General features: G+C 46.5%; 1 protein-coding gene across 2 annotated transcripts; it reads right to left on the minus strand.

The window, feature by feature from the left end:
- Positions 1-26,391, minus strand: kank3 (KN motif and ankyrin repeat domains 3). 2 transcript variants are annotated; one of them, XM_056414573.1, is made up of 12 exons: positions 26,304-26,391; positions 13,420-13,463; positions 12,632-12,714; positions 10,755-12,479; positions 10,304-10,394; positions 9,925-10,149; positions 9,747-9,837; positions 8,938-9,157; positions 7,966-8,108; positions 3,603-3,803; positions 2,550-2,654; positions 1-560 (listed from the first exon to the last, which is right to left on the minus strand). In XM_056414573.1, the coding sequence occupies exons 3-12, from the start codon at positions 12,666-12,668 to the stop codon at positions 498-500; spliced, it is 2,901 nt and encodes a 966-aa protein (XP_056270548.1). In that variant the 5' UTR covers positions 12,669-12,714; positions 13,420-13,463; positions 26,304-26,391; the 3' UTR covers positions 1-497. The 2 variants fall into 2 exon arrangements, with proteins under 2 accessions (XP_056270548.1, XP_056270549.1); XM_056414574.1 differs by lacking the exon at positions 26,304-26,391 and having other exon boundaries at positions 13,420-14,424.
- Positions 26,392-27,075: the final 684 nt, after the last annotated feature.

Here is a 27,075-nt window from a genome sequence, read left to right on the forward strand (position 1 = left end):
AACCTTTATGTAAATATGTTTATTTTAGACATGATTTTATACATTTATAGATATATGAACATTCCTGTTAGTGCAGACTATGAAGCTGTAGAGGTTCAGGGTCACACACACACACACACACACACACACAGGTGTGATGATGAAGACCACTGGACATGCGCATGATGTATCTCATGTACTACATGCGTGATGCGTGTTGCGATGCGTGTGTTTTGACGTGCAACATGACGGCTGCATGTTTTTAATATGCGTTCATCTCCTCTGAAACGTTAGCGGAGTGCAAATACTGAACCTGACGGTCTCTGGACCCGGAGCTCTTATTAGTATATTATATATAACCATTCACCACCTTTATGGAAAAATAATATTCTCATAATAACAATACTTATAAAATCCAGGACATATGGCAATATATAAATACATATATGTTTTTTAGTCAATTCCAGTGGAGCTCGTCACAGCTCAGATCCAGGTCTGCTGGTCTGGGGGGGTCTTCATCAGTCTGAGGGCCAGGACTGGTGGGGGCTGGGGGGGCTCCTGGGCTGGGCTGCTGGACTCCCCTGGAACACATCAAGTAACTCATTGTTATGAAGATAATTAGATGGTTTTTGAAGTTTGAAGGGTTCAGAGCATCTTTTTAAAAACATTTTGTTTTATGTTTTTATAGATTTTCATAGTTTTTATCCCACCAGGGAAGAAGATTCATCTCTGAGGGCAATTACAGATTTTAATTCCTCATTCCCGACCCTAATGTAGGGTTACAGGCTATGGAGTGTACACATTCAGGTGCATTCAGGTACATTCAGGTACATTCAGGTGGACTGAGACGTAGACAAATTCAACTAACTGTAATAATTTACCAAGCAAAGTAAAGCAATTCGGAAAATATATGTCAAAAAATGCATGTAAAATTGAGAATGAAGGAAAAATACAAATGAAAAATAAAAAATAACAATAGAAAATGAAAGAGAAAAAAAAAAGGGGGAGGGCGGAGGAGGAGGGGGGGGGCTCACTGTTACTATGGAGCGGATCCACCTTAGTGTTTGTCGAGAGGTTCTTGTAAGGAGTCGTGGTAGTCTAGATCCTAGACCATCTCCATACTTTACTAAAGGTTCGGGACTCTGACACTATGTATTTCATTTGTTCCCGTGTGACAGGCACGTGCACAGATAGAGCCCTCGTGGTGCTCAAGCTCCGCCCTTTTGCCCTGGATGAGAAAAGTGCCCTTTTTGCTGGAGACACATATTTTTCATTCATCAGTATTTAAGAATAAAAGTTACTCTTTCTGTCAAGTCCCCCCAAATGTGTTTTAATATCCGACGGGGCATTTATTTGAGTTATTGTGAGAATTTCGCCCCGACATGCTCACGAGCCCCCCCCCCTCTCCTATCCTTCTCCCCGCCGCGCCCCTCCCTCCTCCTCCTCCTCCGCGCAGTGCTCCTCGCGCAACTAAACGGCTGCACCTCCTTCTCCTCTGACGCGCAGCACCAGACAAACAGGTCATGATGGCGTTTGTCCCCTGATGTTGTTTTGTGATAAATCAACCACAACATTAGCGCTGCTGAAAACATGACGTCACAACTGGTCCGACGTTTCCTAAATTAATAAATAAACAAAAACTCACGAAATCCGTGATTTCAAAGCCTCGTCCAGCTGTTTCCTGATGTTAGTTATGTTAGAGTAGAGAGAGGGAGAGAAGGGAGAGAGAGAGGAGAGAGAAGAGAGAGAGGAGAGAGAGAGTTCTTATTCCGTTCTATTTAACAGGGGCTAGTCTAGGATTTGCGTGGCCAGACTGAAAAAAAAATCATAATGCCTCTCTGGTATTGTTCAGAGGGCCGGGCCAAATGTGGAGGCGGGCCGTATCCGGCCCGCGGGCCTTATCCGGCCCGCGGGCCTTAGTTTGAGGACCACTGCTCTTGGCTGTTGATGTCTATCAATATCGCTCATTTTGAAAATGACGTAAGAGGGCAAAACGGATCCGTGTCAGACCAGCGAGGAGAAAGAAAATGTAAGCTAGTGGTCTGATGCTGCCCAGAGGAAACGCAGGTCGAGGATGTATTGCATCATCAGTGTATTGATGCTAATGCTTCAACTCTGTCAGAATTTTTTTTTGGCATTGGGTGCCCTTTTTTTTGGTTTGAGCACCTGCCCCCCAAAATGTCTGTGCACGTGCCTGCCGTGTGATTCATGTATATATATATACATGAATATATATGTATATATATGAACCACATGACGGTTCAGAGCATGTTGGTGGAAAGGCTCCTTCATTGTTGACTCTTATTGGGGTTTTAAAATGAATTTAAATTGTATTTACATTGCAAGTTTGAAGTAATAACATAATCCACCGCTAGGGGGCAGCAGAGCTCTCCAGTCAGTGAAGCCTGGGTGGACCTGACCCACTTTTAAACACACATTACTCACACACAGTTTTTATGCTGTGAGCGTGACACTAACTTCAGCCCACTTGCATCTTCCCAAGCAGATTAAAGTAGATTAAAATTATATTTGTTTTATTAAAATCCATCTCCCAGAGGAGGAGGACTCACCAGGGGCGAGGCGGGCGTCTTGGCGTAGTTCATGTGGGCGTAGAGCAGCACGGCCGTGTCGTTATGAGACGCCTCCAGAGCGATGGACAGAGCGTTGCTGCCATCCTGCAGACGGAGGAAGAGAAGAGAGAGAAACAGAGGAGCTCTTAAAACGAGAGAGAAGACCGGCACATCGCTCTCGTGATGGACGCCGGCGCCTCGGCCCTCTACGTGACAAAATCCTCTCATCTCTGCATCCTCAGAATGTATTTGAACGCACCATTACACAAATAAGAGGTGGGTTGCAGTCAGGAGTGACCGAGTGGGTTCATGAGACGTTTGAGAACCAGAAGTTGAATCCTATGCTTGACACTCGGTGGATATATTCTTTTTCTTCCTTATATATATATATTTTATAAACATATATATATTTGTATATATATATATATACACATTTTATATATATATTGTATGTATATATATATACAATGTATATATATATATGTATTGTATATATATAAATATATATAATTTATATATATATATATATATTTTGGTGTTTCCTTCCTCTCGGTCCAGCTGTGCCTGGCGGAGCGGGTCAGATATTATTCCACCTCTCTTCGAGCCGCCAGACTGTGAAATCTAATTAAAACACATCGTCGAGCAGAGAGTTCTGCTCTTTGGGGGGAAAAGGAAACTGAATGTCTTTTGATCCATTTGGTGACTTGATAACTTTCATCTGATGAAACTTAAGAGGGATTTTGACTTGATTTCTTTAGGATGTGAACAGACGATGAAGTATGCAGAGAATTCATGTTGCGACAGACATCTTTCGTGGTGAATAGAGAGTTCGGGATTTGAATTCCTCCCTCGAGGCCGATGAGTCGTCCCGGTTTCCTGTAAACAACTTTAAAAAAGGTGAAGGAAGCTGAACTTTAAAAAAAAACCACACAAAATGAGAGGAGGCGGGGGGAAAAAACTGCCGATCCGTCCCGCGAGGATCCGGTTCCTGAGCTGAATCCCAGACGGCGGTTCCGAGGGGGGGGGGGGGGAGAAGCCGAAGAGGTTCCTCACATTATCCGCGATGGAGATGTCACACCCGGGCTGCTCCAGCAGCAGCTTGACGATCTCGGCGCGGCCGTGTTCGCTGGCGCACATCAGCGCCGTGGAGCCCTCGTCGTCCTGCACGTTCACGTCGGCGCCGCGGCCCAGCAGCGCCCGCACCATCTCCTGGCGCCCGTGGCTGACGGCGAGCATCAACGCCGTCTGGCCCGCCTGCGGAGGGGGGGGGGGGATGACGGCCTGATGAATATATCGCCACACACACACTTGTGGTCTAATTGCAACAACAAGAAAGGAAGCTTAGAGACTCCTTGTGGTTTACAATGAGGTCATGAGAGACCAGGATGAGGAGGCCCGCGAGATGTTTGTGGCTGCAGGAATTAATAGTTTCCAAACTCCAACATGTATATATTTATCTGCCGGGTTGATGACTCATCTTGGTTTTATCAAACATAAAGTTTAGTTATACTACCGCGGTGTGTTTAGAAGGCATTCATGGGTCTATGGAGGTTATTTGTGCTTTGTATGTTTTTTATTCTATTTAATGTTTTAATGTCTTATCTGAACCCTGAGTCTGAAATAAAGTTTATGTTAAGTCAACAATTTCCTCATATATATAAATATATATATAAATAAAATGTATATATAAATAAATAAAAAAGATATATAAATATATCTACGTAGAAAACAATATATATATATAAAAACCAAAATATATATATATAAATATATATTTATATATATATAAACAACCAAAAAATATATATATAAATTGTATATATACATAAAATATATATATATATATAAAATATGTGTATATATAAAAAAGAAATATATATATATATATATGACAATATATACAGGACTGTCTCAGAAAATTAGAATATTGTGATAAAGTTCTTTATTTTCTGTAATGCAATTAAAAAAACAAAAATGTCATGCATTCTGGATTCATTACAAATCAACTGAAATATTGCAAGCCTTTTATTCTTTTAATATTTAATATTTTTTAAATTGCATTACAGAAAATAAAGAACTTTATCTCAATATTCAAATTTTCTGAGACAGTCCTGTATATATATATATATAAAAAAAAGAAAAAGAAAAAATATATCCACACATAAGGGAGGAGCAGCAAAGGGAAGTAGATCAAAGGGTTTTCCTTTGCAACATTTTATACAAATATCCCATTTACACGACCTTCAAGTGGTTTCATGCGTCAGGCTCAGATTCTAACGTGGCGTTGCATGCCGTGTGTTTTATTCCCCACAGAAACAACAACAAGCGCCAGTAATTTAATTGACAGCTATAAATCCTACGAGTCCTATGACTGTCAGGCTCAGAGCCAACGACACACACAACCCGACCAAACCGCCCACGGGGCCGCGAGTCACGCCCGGCTGAACATCGCTCCAACGGACTCCAACCTGCAACCACTTACAGCTCTGGCTGCTCGCCGCACGGTTAACACGGAACAAAGAGGCTCTGATCCCACGGCACAAGAGTCTGGACTTTGTTGACTGTTTGTGTTTGTTTGTTTGTTTGTGTTTGAACGTCACAAGAAACCAAGTTGAGATTCAACAGAGGGATCCTGTGAAAGCTCGACTGTCTCCAATGAAACGCAGATATGTGACTCACTCACTGGGCTGTAAACGTGTAAACATGTAAACGTGTAAACATGTAAACGTGTAAACATGTAAACGTGTAAACATGTAAACGTGTAAACATGTAAACGTGTAAACATGTTAACGTGTAAACATGTAAATGTGTAAACATGTTAACGTGTAAACATGTAAACGTGTAAACATGTAAACGTGTAAACATGTAAACTGTAAACATGTAAACGTGTAAACATGTAAACGTGTAAACATGTAAACGTGTAAACATGTAAACGTGTAAACATGTAAACGTGTAAACATGTTAACGTGTAAACATGTAAACGTGTAAACATGTAAACGTGTAAACATGTAAACGTGTAAACACGTGTAAACGTGTAAACATGTTAACGTGTAAACATGTTAACGTGTAAACGTCTAAACATGTTAACGTGTAAACATGTTAACGTGGTAATGGTCTCATGTTAAGCGTGTAAACATGTAGCGTGTAAACATGTTAAACATGTAAACGGTAACGTGTAAACATGTAAACGTGTAAACTGTAAACGTGTAAACATGTTAACGTGTAAACATGTTAACGTGTAAACGTTTACACGTGTAAACGTGTAAACGAGTGAACATGTAAACAAGTAAACTGTGTTCTGTTCTCTGTGTTCTGGTCTCTGGTCTGGTCTCTGGTCTGGTCTCTGGTCTGGTCTATGGTCTGGTCTGTGGTCTGGTCTGTGGTCTGGTCTGTGGTCTGGTCTCTGGTCTGGTCTGTGGTCTGGTCTCTGGTCTGGTCTCTGGTCTGGTCTGTGGTCTGGTCTGTGGTCTGGTCTGTGGTCTGGTCTATGGTCTGGTCTGGTCTATGGTCTGGTCTATGGTCTGGTCTCTGGTCTGGTCTATGGTCTGGTCTGTGGTCTGGTCTGTGGTCTGGTCTCTGGTCTGGTCTCTGGTCTGGTCTGGTCTGTGGTCTGGTCTCTGGTCTGGTCTGTGGTCTGGTCTGTGGTCTGGTCTCTGGTCTGGTCTCTGGTCTGGTCTGTGGTCTGGTCTCTGGTCTGGTCTCTGTGTTCTGGTCTGGTCTGGTCTGGTCTATGGTCTGGTCTGTGGTCTGGTCTCTGGTCTGGTCTGTGGTCTGGTCTGTGGTCTGGTCTGGTCTGGTCTGTGGTCTGGTCTCTGGTCTGGTCTCTGGTCTGGTCTCTGGTCTGGTCTCTGGTCTGGTCTGTGGTCTGGTCTCTGGTCTGGTCTCTGGTCTGGTCTCTGGTCTGGTCTGTGGTCTGGTCTCTGGTCTGGTCTCTGGTCTGGTCTCTGGTCTGGTCTGGTCTGGTCTGGTCTATGGTCTGGTCTGTGGTCTGGTCTCTGGTCTGGTCTCTGGTCTGGTCTCTGGTCTGGTCTATGGTCTGGTCTGGTCTCTGGTCTGGTCTCTGGTCTGGTCTGTGGTCTGGTCTCTGGTCTGGTCTGTGGTCTGGTCTCTGGTCTGGTCTGTGGTCTGGTCTCTGGTCTGGTCTCTGGTCTGGTCTGTGGTCTGGTCTGTGGTCTGGTCTGTGGTCTGGTCTGGTCTGTGGTCTGGTCTGTGGTCTGGTCTCTGGTCTGGTCTATGGTCTGGTCTGTGGTCTGGTCTCTGGTCTGGTCTGGTCTGTGGTCTGGTCTGTGGTCTGGTCTGTGGTCTGGTCTCTGGTCTGGTCTGTGGTCTGGTCTCTGGTCTGGTCTCTGGTCTGGTCTCTGGTCTGGTCTCTGGTCTGGTCTGTGGTCTGGTCTGTGGTCTGGTCTGTGGTCTGGTCTGTGGTCTGGTCTCTGGTCTCTGGTCTGGTCTGTGGTCTGGTCTCTGGTCTGGTCTCTGGTCTGGTCTCTGGTCTGGTCTGTGGTCTGGTCTCTGGTCTGGTCTGTGGTCTGGTCTCTGGTCTGGTCTCTGGTCTGGTCTCTGGTCTGGTCTCTGGTCTGGTCTGTGGTCTGGTCTGTGGTCTGGTCTGTGGTCTGGTCTGTGGTCTGGTCTCTGGTCTGGTCTCTGGTCTGGTCTCTGGTCTGGTCTCTGGTCTGGTCTGGTCTGTGGTCTGGTCTCTGGTCTGGTCTGTGGTCTGGTCTGTGGTCTGGTCTGTGGTCTGGTCTCTGGTCTGGTCTCTGGTCTGGTCTCTGGTCTGGTCTCTGGTCTGGTCTCTGGTCTGGTCTCTGGTCTGGTCTCTGTGTTCTGGTCTCTGGTCTGGTCTGTGGTCTGGTCTGTGGTCTGGTCTGTGGTCTGGTCTCTGGTCTGGTCTCTGTGTTCTGGTCTCTGGTCTGGTCTCTGGTCTGGTCTCTGGTCTGGTCTGTGGTCTGGTCTGTGGTCTGGTCTGTGGTCTGGTCTGTGGTCTGGTCTCTGGTCTGGTCTCTGGTCTGGTCTCTGGTCTGGTCTCTGGTCTGGTCTCTGGTCTGGTCTATGGTCTGGTCTGTGGTCTGGTCTCTGGTCTGGTCTCTGGTCTCTGGTCTGGTCTCTGGTCTGGTCTCTGGTCTGGTCTCTGGTCTGGTCTGTGGTCTGGTCTGTGGTCTGGTCTCTGGTCTGGTCTGTGGTCTGGTCTCTGGTCTGGTCTGTGGTCTGGTCTCTGGTCTGGTCTCTGGTCTGGTCTATGGTCTGGTCTCTGTTCTGGTCTCTGTGTTCTGGTCTCTGTTCTGGTCTCTGTGTTCTGGTCTCTCTGTTCTGGTCTCGGCACACGGTGGTTATTCACACGGCTCAGGAGAACCTCTTTAATACAGCTGTGACACGTAAACAATGCATGTGTGTGTGTCTGATGATGATGATGAAGACTCACCTGGCTGGCCTTGGCGTTGACGTTGCCCTGGCTGAAGAGCCTCCTGACCACGGCCATGTCGTGCTCCTCCTTCACCGTGGACAGAGCGGCCAGCATGATGGCCGTGTAGCCCGCCTTGTTCTGCTGGTCCACGCAGCACACGCCTGCAGGGGGCGCTCACGCTCAGTAACTGAAGCACATCCCTCCCAAGCTGGGTGGGAGGAGCTACTATTCATACACTGGTGGGAGGAGCTACCATTCATACACTGGTGGGAGGAGCTACCATGCATACACTGGTGGGAGGAGCTACTATTTATACACTGGTGGGAGGAGCTACCATTCATACACTGGTGGGAGGAGCTACATTCATACACTGGTGGGAGGAGCTACCATTCATACACTGGTGGGAGGAGCTACTATTCATACACTGGTGGGAGGAGCTACCATTCATACACTGGTGGGAGGAGCTACTATTCATACACTGGTGGGAGGAGCTACTATGCATACACTGGTGGGAGGAGCTGCCATTCATACACTGGTGGGAGGAGCTACTATTCATACACTGGTGGGAGGAGCTACCATTAATACACTGGTGGGAGGAGCTACTATTCATCATACACTGGTGGGAGGAGCTACCATTCTTACAATGGTGGGAGGAGCTACTATTCATCATACACTGGTGGGAGGAGCTACCATTCTTACACTGATGGGAGGAGCTACCAATCAACCTTATTTATACACTGGTGGGAGGAGCTACCATTCATACTCATTAATACACTCGTCACTAGTGTATGACTGACTAGTGGGAGGAGGTACCATGCACGGTGCCACCAGCCTGCCGGAGCAGTTTGGGGTGAAGTGCCTTGCCCATGGGCACATCGCCACGTGCCCAATGGGGACCTTCCCTTCTCCATTGTTGGGCATCTTTCTGATAATCGGTTGTATTGACGACTAAACACACCGTGGTAACGTGTAGTGAGGACACTTCCTGACCTGTGTCCAGCAGCAACCCCACCACGCCGAAGTTGGAGTGTGAGACGCTGTAGTGCAGCGCCGTGTTGCCGTTGCCGTCCGTCATGTTGACCACGTGCTGCAGCAGCGCCGCCGACACCTCAGAGAACGCCATCAGGTAGTCCGAGACCCGCGAGGGCTGAGCCGCCTTGGCGCTGGAGATACGGAACCACTCCAGCTGCAGGATGTGGATGCTGGAGAGCTGGAGGCCACAGGGGGAGTCACATAGTTTATATATATATATATTTATTTATTTATTTTCCTTAATTTTTTTTTAAAAAATCTTTTTTTAATTATTTCTTTATATATATATATATATATTTATTATTATTATTTATTATATATATCTTTTTTTTCAATACATATATTTCTTTATATAAATATATATTAAAATATAAAAAATACCCGATTCTTTATTATTTTATTCAACATTTTACTTATTTATTTGACAACTTGAGTTACTTTTTTCATATTCAGATTAATATTCCAAATATTTTGGTTAAGATCGTACTACCCAGCAGAATACACATCTTTACCAGCTTTGTCACATCGATGCATCAATAAGTATAATCCAATAATATATATATATCATCTAAAATGGCCCATTCTGCATTAAATGCAGTTTTATATAAGTATATAACGAGGAGTTTCTCATTTTACACTTGTGTTGTTAACTTAACCTTACATTTGTTAGAATTAATCAACTTGAACTCATTACGATTCTGCATAAAAAAAGTTAACCGTGTAACTGGGTGATGAAGAAGAGTTTGAAGAAGCATGCAGGGACGCACCACTTCCTTACTCTTCAGTGTGGTGATGTCATCGTTCAGGTGGCTCTGCAGCGTGAGGCTCGCTTCACGCATCTTGGAGCTCAGCTCAAACCTGCGGACGCAAACACGGGAAACCATCGTCCACTTCCTGTTCGCAGAGGAGACCGCCCCCACCGCGCCGACCCCGATGACGTCATACTTCTCTTCCGCGGCGTCCCTCGCGGCGCTCAGCGTCTCTTCGTACGTGTCGCTCTCGTCCAGGTTCACGTTTCTCTCCTCCTCCGACGTCTCGTCCTCCAGAGCCGCCTCGCCGTCCTCCTCCTCTTCCTCCGTGCTGTCCAGGCCTTCTGCACTTTCCTCAGAGGAACTCCCATCTTCTTCTTCTTCTTCCTCCTCCTCTTCTTCACTGGATGTAGATTCATACCTGGGAGAGACACACATGTTGGAATACAGAGCAGCGTATGGCTCATTTAGAGTAAAACGTCTTCCAGGTCCGACTCGAGTTCTTTTCAACCCTTCGACCCTCTTCCTCATATTTCCTGCCGACTGTGGGAAAGAGTCGGTTTCGTGTTCCTCACCCTCCGTTCAGAATGCCAACAAACTGCAGGCTCTTCTTCTTCTCTCCCGCGCTGCTCCCGTCTTTCCGCTTCATGATGGATTTCAGCGTTCCTGAATCCACGCAGGATCAGACACGGGAACACAGAATCAATGATGTCATCCGTCCATTGCTGGAGGAATGAGCCATCTCTTTATACGTTTGCATACCTTTTATTTATTTATATATATACATACATATACACATGTATACATATGTATATATATATATTTATATATATTTATTTTCCTTTTTTTTAAAAATACATTTATATTTTTAGTTTTATTTCTTTATATATATATAATATATATATATATATTTATTATAATTATTTATTATATATATACACACACACATAAATATGTATTTAAATATTTATATATATATACACACACACACTCATGACCTCTGAAATGACTATAAGAAGTTCTGACCCGTCTTGGCGGCGCCGGCTGCCGTCTTCTCCCCGAGCTCCTCCCCCTTCTCTTCCTCTTTCTCCTCCGTCGTGCCGACCACCTCTTCCTCCGGGCAGACCTTGTACTCGGCGATGGTCATCTGCCTCTTCTTCAGAACGGGCGCTTTGGGCTCCGTCTTCTCCTCAAACAGGTTCTCCCATTGGCTCCCGGTGCTGACCACCGCGGCCACCGGCGCCGGCTCGGCGGCGTCCGTCTGCGTGAACCCGTCCGTCGCGCCCGCCGCCGCGTCCGCCACCTCGGGGCGGCACGACACGGCGGCGTGCTTCACGGCGGCGCCCCGCGCCTCCACCTGGACGTCCGCCGTGTCCGGCTTGACCAGGACGCCGACCTCGCGCGTGACCCTGGACGCCCTCTCCTCCAGCCGCTCCTCCAGCGCCGCGATGGACTCCTGCTGGAACCGGACGGTGTCCTGCAGGGTGTCGATCTCCCGCTGCGCCTCGCCAGTCAGCCCGAGCAGAGCCTCCATCACCCAGACCGCCGCCTCTCGGGTCTCCACGGCGACCTGGACTCCTTCCTCCCGGACCGCGGGGGCCTCGGCTCCGGAGCCCGCGTCGCACACCGTCACCTCGGGGCCCTCGGAAGCATCCTTCACGCCGCCGCTGTAGAAGAAGACCACGGCGTCCATCGGCGCGTCGCCCCCGACCGCCACGGAGGTCGTCTCCACGGAGGTCTTCTTCTCCTCGGACTCTTTCTCCGGCGCTTTGGGAGAAGCTTCCGGAGCTCTCCCTTCCTTCCCCTCGAACTTCTCCGTCAGCCGTCGCAGCTCGCCGCCCTTCACGAGGCCTCTGTGAGGCGCGAGCGGCGCCGCCGGCCGTCCTTCGCCCAAACCGCGAGCCCCCCCCGCGGTTTGGGCGAAGGACTCGGCGGACCGACGCTTCTGCCGGGCCGCCTCCTCCTCCTCCTTGGCTTCCTTCTCCTCCCGCAGGGCCGACAGCAGCGCCTCCTTCTCCGCCCGCAGCTCGGCGACCTCCTTCTCCAGCGCCGGAACGCCCTTCACCCGCTCCTCCATCTCCTTCAGCTGCTTCAAGGCCGTCGCCATCTGCTCTCGGACCGTCTGCAGCTGGCCGGGCGGGATCGGCGTGGCGCCGACCGCCGGCGTGCTGCGCCCCGAGGTCAGGGGGCTGGGCTTCGTCGGGCCGCCGTGCTGCGGCGCGGAGGACGGGGGCGCCGGCGGCCTGGGGGGGTCGGCGAGCTGGAAGCGGCCCCCGTTCTGGTGGCTTTGCTCCTGCTGGAGCCGCCGGCTGGTTTCGAGGAGAGTCCGCTCCACCCGGGGGTTGCGCTGCGGCGGAGGAGGCGGCACTTTGGCCCCGGCGGACAGCGGGGGGCCGGCGAGGAGGGTCACGGGGGAAATGCAGAGGCCCTCGCAGGGCGCCGACCCGAGGCGGCTGCGCGGCGGCGGCGGCGGAGGAGGAGCTCGGCCGTCCTCGCTGACCGGGGACGACAGAGACTCGGTGGAGGTCCAGCCGCTGGTCCGCCCCCCCGCGGTCCTCTGGGAGAGCTTGACCCCTCGGCCAGAGCGGCGGGAACCGACGAGCGCCCGGCGGAGGTTGTGCCCGCTTTCTATCTCTTCTACATATTTGAGGAAGTCCAGATCCAGCTGGAAACCGTAGGGCGTCTGGACGGAGTAGGAGCCGGACGGGTCCACCTCCTCCCGAGTGGAGTAGATGAACGGAGAGCCCAGATCTGAAAGAAGAGGTCATGTGACGATACGGCTACTGTGGCTACATGTAGTGTGTTTCAGGCGTTGTGTGGATCCTTGAGGTCTAACAGTCTTCTATATCACTGGAATAGCTATTAAAAAAACAAAACAACAGCCTCCTCATGGAGTTTCTCACCAGGCAGCTTCGGGTTGACTTGAACTGACTGAGTCATGTTTCAGGACTCGGACCTTTCAGCGCACACGGCTTCAAAGAAACACCTGGAGGAAGAAAACAAAGTCACATTATTGTTACAACAACAACAACAAACAAATGTCTCCCTGCTCTCACTTTAATGGCGGACATGATGTTTCTTTATGGACGTTGTAAACTCAATAAGTGCTCATTTGTGACTTCAGCGATGTTGAAGTATATTGAGCCTGACATCATCATCGTTGGTGTGTGTGTATGTACCATCAACGCCGCGGAGAAACCTCAACACTGCTCCATTAATGATACCATCAACTCCATAGAGAAACCACAACGCTGCTCCATTAATGACATCATACCATCAACTCCATAGAGAAACCACAACGCTGCTCCATTAATGACATACCATCAACGTCATGGAGAAACCACAACACTGCTCCATTAATGACAGCATCGTACCATCAACCACGGAGAAACCACTACACTGCTCTATTAATGACAGCATCGTACCGTCAACCACGGAGAAACCACAACACTGCTCCATTAATGACATCATACCATCAACTTTGCCGCTGCTCTGGGGAATCTATCATTTCCTTTGGGAACAACGTCCATGTTTTAAGACTCAGAAAATTAATCACGACAATTCCCCAATATTAAAAAGTCAACTTTTTGTATATTTACATAATTCACCTTCTGTATATCTGTACAGAGAAAAGGAGAAAACATTAACTTAAATATGACAGAATTTGACTTAAAATTAATGCGTGGTTCACCTCTCAGCTGGAGGTCAGGCTGGTTTCCTCTTTCCTGCTCCACTCTGAGGGAGAGCGAGAGAGTGAGAGAGTGAGTGAGCGAGTGAGTGAGAGAGACAGAGAGAGAGACCATCAGAAACATATCACAGTACAGTTGTTCACATAGGAAATACTCCGACTTTTTTTCATTGCACCCATTTGCTAAAATCAAAAAAGTTTATTTTATTTCTCATGAATGTAACTTGGCGCCCCATCTTGACAAAAAAAAAACAGAAATGTAGTAATTTTTGAAAATGTATTAAAAAAGAAAAACTGAAATATCACATGGTCATAAGGACAACAGGACGTACACAGTGACACGGTGGAGGAAAGTAGAGGTGCATAAGGGTCATGTAGAGCTGGTGTGTTTGGGGCATAACACACACAAACACACACACACAAGTGTTTCCCAGCAGCCTCGGGCACATTCCTAACATCTGCTGTTGTAACACGCTGATTGTCCTTCTAGCTGACTGACTGCTGATAACTTATGAAAACACACACACACACACCCGCACGCACACACACAGTTTATTGTCAAAGACAACAACGTTCAGAGTCAGAGGTCTAATCATCTCAGATTACATTATAGAATAATTATGGACAATAGACGTCTTCTCTAAGTGATGAAGATGTCTTTTCTAAGTGATGAAGATGTCTTCTCTAACTGAAGAAGATGTCTCTGTCTCTCCAGCTCTCTTCCTCCTCAGTGTCTCTCTGGTTCTACAAGAAGCTCCTCCAGAATGTGACCTCTTGGTTTCCTAGTATTTGAAGGTAAGGATCAATTCCCAGCCAACCAGAGTTCACCCACAGGTCACATGATTTAAAGAAGGTGTATTTATAGAGCACGTTTAGCAGCATGTAATCCTGCCGGCTCGGATTTAGAAGAGATGTTGAGACAACTTTAAAGTCCTCGTCTGCACTCTGTGTCTGACATGTTTATCCCTCTTCCTCCTCCCTATGCTCCTCCTCCCTTTATGCTCCTCCTCCCTTTATGCCCCATGTCTCCAGTGCAACCTGAATCGGGTATCGGAGCATGCATATATATATATATATATTTATAAATAAATAATCATTTTTATTCATTTATTTTAAAAAAAGTGTATATATATATGTATATATATATATATCATTTGTATTTATTTATATATATATATTTATATGTATATAATTTGTATGTATTTATATATATATATACGTACGTTTTACATACACACACACCTCGAGTGTTTCTGTTTCTCTGATTTGATGAGAGACGGCAAATTACAGACCTCGGGGAGAAGCCGCTGCATTCCTTCCTGAGTGTCCGACCGACACACACACACACACACACACACACACACACACACACACACACACACACACACACACACACACACACACACACACACACACACACACACACACACACACACACACACACACACACACACACACACACACACACACACACACACACTTCAGTGAACACGTTGAGGGCTTACCACCTTCATTTTAAGTGCGTGTCTATTGTCTACAATAGAGTTCATTGTTCCTCAGACTCTCTAAACATCTGTATCTCCATGGCGACAGATTACATAACATTCTCAAGTTTTAATGTAACTGCAGCTGCTCACTCAAGACTTCCTCTCAATGATCTTCCATCTCTGCAGCACTCTGTCTGTGCGGAACGAGGTGGAATAAATACTCTGAAGATTCAAACATGTGTTAGAAAAGCACACACACACACAAACAAACACACACACACACACACACAAACACACACACGTGCGGTTGTGTTTCAGCGTCTCGTGATTAAAGAATGAAACATTAAATAATAAACACAGAACCGTCGGGTCCCGTTTCCTCCTCGTGTTCAAACATGTGACGTTCAGATGAAGAGGAAACACTGCTGGATGGAGGCACACACACACACACATATATATATACAGTATATCTATATATATATAGATACACACACACACACACACACTCCTCAATGTTGCAGGGATAAATCTGCAGTTTCCTAAAGGGAAGCCCACTACTCCCCCAATACATCCCTCATCACCACACACACACACTCACATACACACACTCTCACATATACACACTTCCTAAAAGGAAGCCCACTTCATCCCTCTCACCCCCCCCCCCCCCCACACACACACACACACACATAGCCCCTTCAAGCCCCTGTGGGAGACCTCCCATTGTCTTCCAGTAGGAACTGGGAGTGTGTGTGTGTGTGTATGTGTGTGTGTGTGTGTGTGTGTGGGGGGGGGGGTCTGGCAGGAAACCCATCAGGCCGTCCTAAAAGCTGCTTCCTGAAGGCCGCCGGAAAACACCGGAGAGAACCAAGCACACTGAGAGCTGAACAAATAGAGCCAGTGTGACATAAACACACACACACACACACACACACACACACACAGAGCCGGCCTCTCTGCTGTGTGTGTGTGTGTGTGTTTAGAGGGGCCGACATCCCATGATGATGAGGTTAGATAACGTGTTATCACTTTTGGCCAAAGACTCAAGTGTTTAAGTGTCACACAGTAACACTCTGTCACCTACACACACCCCACACACACACACACACACACACACTTCCTCTCTTCAACATAAATCACACACTCCATCCCATCTCTCACATATTGTGTGTCCAGATAAAAACAGACTTCACATGCCTCCTCCTCTTCCTCCTCTTCCTCCTCCAGAACACAATCCTCCCATTCAGCCTCCATAATGAGGCTTTATGGCGTTTGGTGGCGACGCCGTTGGAGACGTTTGTGAGGCCTCGTTGTTTCCCCCCCCCTTCTCCTTCTCCTCCCCCTCCTTCTCCTCCCCCCCTCCCTCTCCTCCTCCCCCCAAAGAGTTAATTAAATATAGTCGCTGGAGATAAAATCCGTTTCACACCGAGCGTGTGTTGAGAAACAAGAAACTCGGTCGCGTAAATGTAAACGAGCCGACGTTGTGGGTTCTTTGTTCTCCGGGGAACATTTACAGGCCAAAGTGTGCTGCTAGAGAGTCCGAACTAAAGAGAGTCCAAACTAAAGAAACTACGAACTAAAGAGAGTCCGAACTAAAGAAACTATGAACTAAAGAGAGTCCGAACTAAAGAAACTACGAACTAAAGAAACTACGAACTAAAGAGAGTTCGAAATAAAGAGTGCGAACTAAAAAAAATACGAACTAAAGAGAGTACGAACTAAAGATAGTCCGAACTAAAGAAACTACGAACTAAAGAGAGTCCGAACTAAAGAAACTACAAACTAAAGAGAGTTCGAACTAAAAAAAATACGAACTAAAGAGAGTCTGAACTAAACAGAGTCCGAACTAAAGAGAATACGAACTAAAGAGAGTCCGAACTAAAGAAAATACGAACTAAAGAGAGTCCGAACTAAAGAAAATACGAACTAAAGAGAGTCCGAACTCAAGAAAATACGAACTAAAGAGAGTCCGAACTAAAGAAAATACGAACTAAAGAGAGTCCGAACTAAAGAAAATACGAACTAAAGAGAGTCCGAACTAAAGAAAATACAAACTAAAGAGAGTCCGAACTAAAGAAAATACGAACTAAAGAGAGTCCGAACTAGAGGGAGTCCGAACTAAACAGAGTCCGAACTAAAGAGAGTCTGACTGAAGAGTCTGAACTAAAGAAAGTCCGAACTAAAGTGAGTCTGAAATAAAGTGAGTCTGAAGTAAAGTGAGTCTGAAGTAAAGAGAGTTGGTGTCTCAGCTCATGTGCCTCCCTTGCTGTGAAATGACGTTAGCATCAGTTAGCAGCGCTGCACAGCGTCAGCTGACCCTCTGCACACCACCCTGAAACAAAGCAGCGTTCACAAACCAGGCTTTTCCCCCCAATTAGCTAGTTTTCCAGAGATGCATTCTGGACTGAAGCACCTTGTGTTCCCTCCGTGGGGAGACCCGACCCCCCCAGGCCGGTTCCCCCAACCTGACAAGCTCAACCTTTGTAGCAGCTGCTTTTTAAATACGCCAGACTCCACTGAAAGTGTTTTTCTGCACATGTACTTGTTCTACATTCTACATTCAGCTCTTTCTTTTCCAGCCCATCCAATAACAAAACTAAAACCAGCTCCTCTCAGAGTCTCCCTGCGTTGACCTAGATACTCAACGTTGTCAACAGTAGCAACCGGCGTCTTCCAGATGTTTCATTCCCATAACTACAGAACAGGACCAGATGTCGGCGGCGGTCTGCCCAGAAACAACTGCCCTGTGTGTGTATCATCACGCCGTTTCCTTCGCTGGTGGAAATTATACCAGCGCAGCTTCTCTTTGATGGGAAGCGTCGGGTAATGACAAGGCGCCGGGTGCGAGGGCTTTGAAACACACACCTCCATCACCTCGTGTGTCGCTGGGCTCTAATTCAGTTTTCCATGCAAACAAGAAAGCTTCTCGGATTTTTTGGGGTAATCTGACGTCTGCCGAAACAGAAGTGAATAAATCGATGACGCGGCGAGACAATCTCCTTTCATGAGACTGTTAAACCCCGTCACCTCATTGGCCCTTTATCTGTTATTCGATATGTTGGTTCCACTGACTATTAAGTTCAAATGTTTAGAAACAGTTTCAACAACAACAACAACAAACTTTTGGGTTGTCGGTTGCCTAAAGTATCTCCAACAGACTCTCCTTACTTCGGACTCTCCTTAGTTCACTCTCTTTAGTTCAGGCTCTCTTTGGTTCAGACTCTAAGTCAGAATCGTTATTTCGGACTCTCTCTAGTTCAGACTCTTTAGTTCGGACTCTCTACTTCGGACTCTCTTTAGTTCGGACTCTCGTTAGTTCGGACTGTCTCTCGTTCGGACTCTCTTTAGTTCAGACTCTCTACTTCGGACTCTCTCTACTTCGGACCCTCTCTAGGTCGGACTCTCGTTAGTTCGGACTCTCGTTAGTTCGGACTGTCTCTCGTTCGGACTCTCTTTAGTTCGGACTCTCTTTAATTCGGAACATCTCTAGTTCGGACTCTCTTTAGTTCAGAAGTGAGAAACTTGAGCCTTTATTAATGACTTTCTGTCAAAGAGTAGAGCATCATTTTAAACGATGAATAAAGACATTAGTTACCACTTTTAAATAGCGCTCTTTCAAAAAATTTAACCAGCATTAAAAAAAGGAATAAAATGAGGAGACAAAACATAGTTTTCATGTTTTGTGTCGGCAGTGAGAAGTGAACATGTCGGGATGACTTCATAGGGCGGACAACGCGTCCTCCATTAGGAGGGAACAGAGGTGATCTCTGTGCTGGAGTCACTTTGCCCTGGGAGGCGTCTTCTCAGGCATCCGAACCTCGTGACTGCACCAGAGGAAGTTTCAGTTCTCTCTCTTTCGCAGCGCACAAACACTTTCATTGTTCGATCCAAACATTACAAATTGGGTTCAACGTGTTTCGGGCATCAAAGTGGTGAGTTCAGGCAGAGCCAGGGTCGAACCTCGTCTGGCTCTTTCACCATTTTACCCTCCAAAAAGCCTTTTTAGGGTCTAGTATCAAAACCTGTCAATCACGAGCATCGCCTGGGAGACGAAGCCCATTCACCAAAATGTACATTTGACATTTTCCATCCTGAGGTCAGCAGACTCAGTTCTTACCAGAGATTCTTTCCCGAGTACTTCAGTGAACGTGGGTATTTTTAGCCTTGTGTTTTTCATTCAGAGTTCCTCAGGCAGAGGAGCATCTGATTCAAGATTCAAGATTCAAGATTCAAGATGTTTTATTTGTCACATACACACACAGGGTGTGCAGTGAAATGAAAGTGGCAATGCTCAGCAGGAATGTGCAAGGGCAACAAGTACACACTATTTACAATAAAAAACAACACAATATTTACAGTAAGTGTGTGTGTGTGTGTGTGTGTGTGTGCCTAAGAGGGGCAGTTGTGTGGGTCTATGTGGGGGTCCTGGTGAGGTCGGAGTTCACAGTCCTGATGGCCTGAGGAAAGAAACTCCGTCTCAGTCTCTCTGTTCTTGCAGCGTGACTACGGAGGCGCCTGCCTGACCGCAGCAGCTGAAACAGTCTGTTGTTGGGGTGGTGAGGATCCTTCATGATCCTGCCGGCTCTGGTTCTGCACCTCCTGGTGTACAAGTCCTGCAGGGTGGGAGTGAGTTCCAATAGTGCGTTCAGCCGAACGCACTACTCTCTGCAGAGCCTTCCTGTCCTGAGCGGAGCAGTTGCCAAACCAGGCTGTGATGCTTCCTGTCAGGACGCCTCTACAGCTCCAGAGTAGAAGGACTGAAGGATCCTCTGGGAAACTTTAAATTTCCTCAGCTGCCTGAGGTGGTAGAGGCGCTGCCTTGCCTTTCTCACCAGAGTGTCTGTGTTTGTTGACCATGTCAGATCCTCGGTGATGTGGACTCCCAGGTATTTATACCCGCCACCCTCTCCACAGTAGTCCCGTTAATCCCCAGTGGTGAGTACGTCCTCTGTTGTTGTACCCTCCTAAAGTCCACAATCAGCTCCTTAGTTTTGGTGACATTCATGATGAGGCTGTTGTCCTGGCACCAGAGTGACAGATCAGCAACTTCCTCCAGGTAGGCCTTCTCGCCGTTGTCGGAGATCAGGCCCACCACCACTGTGTCATCCGCAAACTTGATGATGGTGTTGAGCTGAACCTGGCCACACAGTCATGTGTGTACAGGGAGTACAGTAGGGGCTGAGGACGCAGCCCTGGGGGATCCTGTGTTCAGGGTGAGGATTTGGAGGTGTGTCTGCCCACCCTGACCACCTGTGGCCTGGCGGTCAGGAAGTCCAGGATCCAAGCACACAGGGGTGTTCAGTCCCAGCTCAATCAGCTTGCCGGCCAGTCTGGAGGGACTATGGTGTTGAAAGCTGAACTATAATCAATGAACAGCAGTCTCACATAGCCCCCTCTGGCTGTCCAGATGAGAGAGTGTGGTGTGCAGTACCTGGGAGACAGCATCATCTGTGGATCTGTTTGGGCGATAAGCAAACTGCAGAGGGTCCATGGAGGAAGGGAGGAAGGCGCAGATGTAGTCCTTTATCAGCCTCTCAGCATTTCATGACCACCGAGGTGAGGGCCACCGGTCGGTAGTCATTCATACATGCTGGAGAAGCATTCTTGGGCACAGGGACAATAGTGGATCTCTTGAAGCAGGCGGGACCACGGACTCAGCCAGGAGAGGTTGAATATTGTGGTGAACACTGGAGCTAGCTGGTTAGCACAGGTCTTCAGTACTCGCCCAGATATGCCATCTGGACCTGCAGCTTTCCTGGTGTTCACCCTCAACAGAGCCCTCCTCACACTGTGCTCGGTCACAGAGAGTGTGTGTTCATCCCCAGCGGTAGAACTCACCTCGGCTACGCTTAACGGTGTTGTTGTTAGCGCGAGCTAGCGCTGTTGTTGCTAGCCTCAAACCGTGCATAAAATGAGTTCAGGTCGTCCGCTAGGGATGCGTCGGCACTCACCATTGCGCGGGGTCTGCTCTGGTAGTCTGTGATAGTCCGTAGCCCCTGCCATAGGCGCCTGGTGTCGCGCTGCTCCATCTGTGATTCCACTCTGTCTCGGTACTTCCTCTTGGCTTCCTTCACCGCCCTCCTCAGTCCATAGACCGCTGCCTTGTACTCGTCCATGTTGCCGGATACAAGACCGGAGTTATAGGCAGCAGTACGGGCGTTCACAGCTTCACGGATGGATCTATCAACCCACGGCTTTTGGTTAGGAAAGACCCTAACTTTTACCGTGGGGACGATGGTGTCCGTTAGCGTTGCTATGAGGCTCATTGCTACTTCAAACTCGCTGACGCCACTGGAACTGGATTGGATCATGTCCCAGTCGACGACACGAGAGCGCCCTGTAGCTCAGCCTCTGATTGGTCAGACCACCGCTTCACGTTCCTCGTCACTACCGCTTCCGCGCGATCTTTGCGGTATCCCGGAAGCAGAAAATGGCGGCATGGTCAGATTTTCCGAACGGAGGGAGAGAGACAGCCTTGTAGCCTCTCTTGAATGGCGATAGCAGTGGTCCAACGTTCTTTCCTCTGGTAGCACACGTAATGTGCTGGTGAAAGTTCGCATGACTTTTTTAGGTTAGCCCTATTAAAGTCCCCAGCCACCACCACAGCCGCTGGATACTTGTTCTGATGCCGACATAACACATCATGTAGGTCCGATAGTGCTACGTCGGTGTCCGCTTGTGGTGGTATGTAGACGGCTGTGGTGATGACCGAGCTGAACTCCCGGGGAAGGTAGAATGGACGGCATGAGATCGTCAGATGTTCCAGGTTCGCGAGCAGGAACGAGAAAGAGTCTTAATGTTCTTGGGGTCGCACCACATGTTGTTCGTCATGAAGCAAACTCCTCCACCCTTAGATTTACCAGACTCTTCCGTTCTGTCTGCACGGAAAACAGAGAAGGACTCGGTTGGGCATATGACTCGATCCGGCACCAGCGGGGTCAGCCAAGTTTCCGTCAGACAAAAAATATTACAGTCCCTCATGTCCCGTTGGAATCTGATCCTTGCCCTGACATCATCCATCTTATTTTCCAGAGACTGGACGTTAGCAAGAAGGATGCTGGGCAGAGGTGGGCGGTGGGCTTGAACTCTCAGTCTGTTCCGAATTCCGCTCCGTTTCCCTCGATGTTTTCGCTCTCCCGTAGTAGCGGCTCCACTGTTGTTGATGTGGTTCGCTCGTACGATCTCTGCCGGCCACGCTGGATCGATGGAAAAAGTGGACAAAAACCCTTGTTTTGCGCAAAAGTTTATGTCCAAAAGTGTGCTGTGGTCGTATGTTGTTAGTGCCGATGTGTTTGTGGCAAAGAAAACATTAAAAATAAACACAAAAACTAAAAGAGCGCACAATCTCCGCGGAGCTACCTCGACGGCGTCTGGACACAGCCGCGCCATCTTTGGACCACAGGGGGAGGCGCCAACCTTTAAGTTCACCCTATTGACCTGTTTTCCTCCTGGTTTCTCAGTCCTTAGCAGGCATCGCTGCACCTGATGTTACGGTATTAATCGAACCCTTAACATTCGTATTATTTACTCCTTTAGAAACTACACTGATCAGCTGTTTCAGGTTTTACGCCTTTTTCGTGATGGTTTTCATGATCTCGCATCAACTCTCTTGAGATCATGAACTCAGATTGTCGATCCTCACAGACACACAGAATCTTTGACTACATTTAGATCAGAATATTAAACTACAGCCTTTCTGTTATCTTGAGATCACAATTTAAGAATTAAAGTCGGTTTTCCTCCCGCCACCTTTATTCTCTCAACATATAATATACATGTGATTCGGAGAAGCTCCCATTTTAAATAGTCCTGAAGCCTCAAACAATCAAACTATTTCCTCACGGTCACTTCTGACTATTTAAGGTAATTCAGTTTTCCAGCGTCTTATTTTAACAGACAGTTTAAATCTAATAGCCGTCCAGAATTATATAAAACTCTTAATTTAATCTATTCGAAAGGCCACGAGGAAGAACTTCATACCCCGACAACTGAATTATTAAGTTACATTCCGACAAATCCATGAATCGTTCATCTTGATATCTCGAGATAACAATTAAATACAAACTCAATTTACAAAAATCAAAATGTTGTTGTTGTTTTCATGAGTCACATGTCGAGAATAATCAGAGAAATAATATCACGAGAAGCTCTTGTGGATATTTAAGTGTCTAAAAGCTACAAAGAACTAAAGCAACACAACGGCCTTTGTTGTATTACACACGTGTGTGTTATATATTTATTACACAGTTGTGTGCTCTTGTAAACTTCCTGTCTAGCTGGAAGTCTCTGGAGCCTTTGTTCTTAAATATTTCAACATGGTCGCAACTCAAATTAGGATCAATCAGAATAAGACGAAGGTTGTTTAAACTAAACTACATGTGGGAAACTCAAACATGTGAACTTCTGGGAGGCTCCTCCCCTTTAAGGACCTTCTGGAAGCTTCTCCGTCAGAGGATCTGAGTGGAACTGAAAGAGGTCGTTTATATGGAAAACTGCTAATTATGATGAAAACCTTCTGCTTCAAGTTCAGCTCTCACTCTCCCAAACTAATTGTTGCCTTAGAAGAAAGAAAGTGCTTGAACTAAAAAGGTTTAAAAACCACATGAAACTAGTTTTTGTTTAAATTCTCTGTGTGTTATTTAATTGGTGTGTATCCGCTTTAATAGCAAATAAAATGAGAAGTGCAAACAGGAAACGTCTGAGCGCGAGTCTGTCCTCACTAACATTCAGTGAAGGGATAATAATAATAGTATTATTATAATAATAATATTATAATTATAGTATAACATAATATTATATAAGAATATAATATAATTATCGTATTATAATAGTATAATAATAATATTATTAATATTATTATAATATACTAATATTATAATAGTATACTAATATTATATATTAATAATATAATTATAGTATTATAATAGTATAATAATTATATTATATAATAATTATATAATAGTATAATAATAATCCATAAAACACAACAACAACACCGGTTGTTACTGAACTACAAACATGAACCAAGACGTTAAATGAGATTAATAATAATAAGATTAATAATAATATAATAATATGTAGTAATAATAATAATTATTATATATTTATAATATAGTTATAAAATAATAACAATAATCCATAAAACACACAAAACAACAACAACACCGGTTGTTCCCGAACTACAAGCATGAAGACGTTGATTGAGACGGTGTGTGTGCACACGGCAGTGATGTCATTGTATTTCGGGTTGAGTTGCACATCACCTGTAAATAAACGACCGTGTCATGTGACTTCTTGGTTGCAGCTCTTCCTCCGGCTCGCGTCTCAGTGCAGAGTTAAAATAAAACCATCGTAATGGAGCTATAAATACGGCGGCATGCATCTTATCGAGCTCGGGAGTGAGAGCACACGGACAAAATTAATTCAGTTTTACTTTAACAAACACTCCTTGCTCTGTTCTACAAGGCAGGAATGGATTAGGAAGGATAACAGCAAACAAACAACAACATCAACAACAACAACAACGGGAGCAAGTGAGGACACATCCAGGGTATCAGTGTGTAACTCTGACCTTCCTTAAAATAACCTCAGTCGGTCTATTTGAGGCAGGAAGTCAAACCAGAGTCTGAAGAACGTCTTCCTCCAGAGACGTTGAGCAACAAAGAGGACCTCCTCTTCCTCATCTTGGTCCAGAGGACCTTCTGTTTCCTCGTCTTGGTCCAGAAGACCTCCTCTTCATCATCTTAGTCCAGAGGACCTCCTCTTCCTCGTCTTAGTCCAGAGGACCTCCTCTTCCTCGTCTTAGTCCAGAGGACCTCCTGCTTCCTCATCTTGTCCAGAGGACCTCCTCTTCCTCATCTTCATCTTGGTCCAGAGGACCTCCTCTTCCTCATCTTGGTCCAGAGGACCTTCTGCTTCCTCGTCTTGGTCCAGAGGACCTCCTCTTCCTCATCTTGGTCCAAAGGACCTCTTCTTCCTCATATTGGTCCAGAGGACCATCTCTTCCTAATCTTGGTCCAGAGGACCTCCTCTTCCTCAACTTGGTCCAGAGGACCTTCTGCTTCCTCGTCTTAGTCCAGAGGACCTCCTCTTCCCCATCTTGGTCCAAAGGACCTCTTCTTCCTCATATTGGTCCAGAGGACCATCTCTTCCTCAACTTGGTCCAGAGGACCTTCTGCTTCCTCGTCTTAGTCCAGAGGACCTCCTCTTCCTCATCTTGGTCCAAAGGACCTCTTCTTCCTCATATTGGTCCAGAGGACCATCTCTTCCTCATATTGGTCCAGAGGACCATCTCTTCCTAATCTTGGTCCAGAGGACCTCCTCTACCTCAACTTGGTCCAGAGGACCTTCTGCTTCCTCATCCTGGTCCAGAGGACCTCCTCTTCCTCATATTGGTCAAGTTTGCATCCTGGCAATCCGGAATAAATAAACATGCATCGTTTCTTTTTTTTTCTATCCAATAAGTTGAAGTCAGTAGTCTGAATCTGCTCGATAGACATACTTCAGTTACTTGAGGCAGAAACTCTTCCAACCATCATCATCATCATCATCATCAAACTGGATGCTCTTCCTCTAAAGCTCACGATCCCCGGAGAACAATAATAAACTGTAATCGAGGTTGCAACGACATCGTTTGGTAACATCCAACGTGGAGGCCACTTTAATAGGATTTTGTTCTCCGGCGTCTGCGCGAGGCGACGTTCACGAGACGAAGAAGAAGGTTGTGCTGAATTAAATGTGGTTAAAGACAATAAAACAAGTCGTGACACAATGTTGACGTCACAGTTTAAGTTGATTTATTGAGCTTTAGAGCTCATAACTGCTGATTTACACATCTAGAAGTTATGGAATAGTGTTGGTTTCAATGAATACGAGTCAAATATTAAATATGTATTAATCTGTTTACTAAAAGGTTCAAGAGGGGGAAATCCCTCCCACCATCTCAGAGATGTTTACTCTACGAGCAGGCAAATAAACTGAGTGTATGAATCACTTTGCAAACAGAAGTCATACATGAGAGAGAGAGAGAATAATAATATTGGTGATAGAAGTATAGATATGAGTCGTAGTCCCTGGTCAGTGCTATAACAAGTGATAATATAAAGATATGACTTTAAAGACAGGAAGTAGAGGTCTGCATTGAAAATAAAAGGATTTTAGCAAAATTTCTCAAAGTAATAGAAACGTTAAAAAGCCTGAAAGTAAATGAAAGGAAGTCTCAGGACATCCCAGCAGCTCCAGACCCAGAGAAGACCTCTGACCGTAAAGCGCCGCAGCACCTATTAGCCGTGACCACGAGCAGCTAATGCGGGAAGCACGCGCAGTGACTCGTCGGGTCGTTGGTAATAGTCACTGATCGATAGAGTGTGGTGAGGTGATCGATCCCTGATCGGCTCCTACCTGCTCGTCTCTCCGTCCGGCCTCACTGAGACTTGTCATGACTTTCTGGAGAAGGTAAGAAAAGTTTGGGAGGAGAAGATGGGAAGAAAAAAACCCCTCCTTCCACTGTCAAGTTGCGCAATGTGTAACATACGACTTCCGGTTTGGGATTACACAATAAAACACGAAGTTGGAACATTGTTAGTCGTGTATCAGCAGCGACACACTCCCACCCGCGACCTTAACTTTCTAACCCCCCCCCCCCCCACTACACACACACACTCTGTCCAAGCAGGGGGGGGGGGGGTCTTTGTTTCTTACTGTCATGACATCTCTTTAGTTAATATGAGTATTGCTTCTGGGGTTTTTTTACCTTGTAGAGCGCTATTCAAATATGAATGTATTATTATTATTATTATTATTAAGGCTTGTGTGTGAAGTGTATTTTATTTATTTATTTTCACCCTAAAACAGGCTCTATTTTTAGCATGTGTTTCAATGCTTTTATTGTGTAGGCAGAATCATGTTTGACCGGTCACTTCCGGTCTAACTGTTGTTGCTCCCGCTCTCTTGAGCTTGCTGTTGGTTTGGCGCTGAATCAATGACAGACAGCAGAATCCTCCAATCAGGGACGAGCCACACGGCTGGTCGGGACAGAGGGGCGGGGCCTGTTCGTCAGCGACCAAATGCGTCGTTTCATTTGTTCACCGTCGCAAAAACAAACGCAGATCCACTGATTTATATCACATCATTAATATCAAAGTAATTCACATACTTTAAACCCACTTAGCTT

The sequence above is a fragment of the Pseudoliparis swirei genome, chromosome 5, assembly GCF_029220125.1.
Source record: "Pseudoliparis swirei isolate HS2019 ecotype Mariana Trench chromosome 5, NWPU_hadal_v1, whole genome shotgun sequence".
Taxonomy (NCBI): Eukaryota; Metazoa; Chordata; class Actinopteri; order Perciformes; family Liparidae; genus Pseudoliparis; species Pseudoliparis swirei.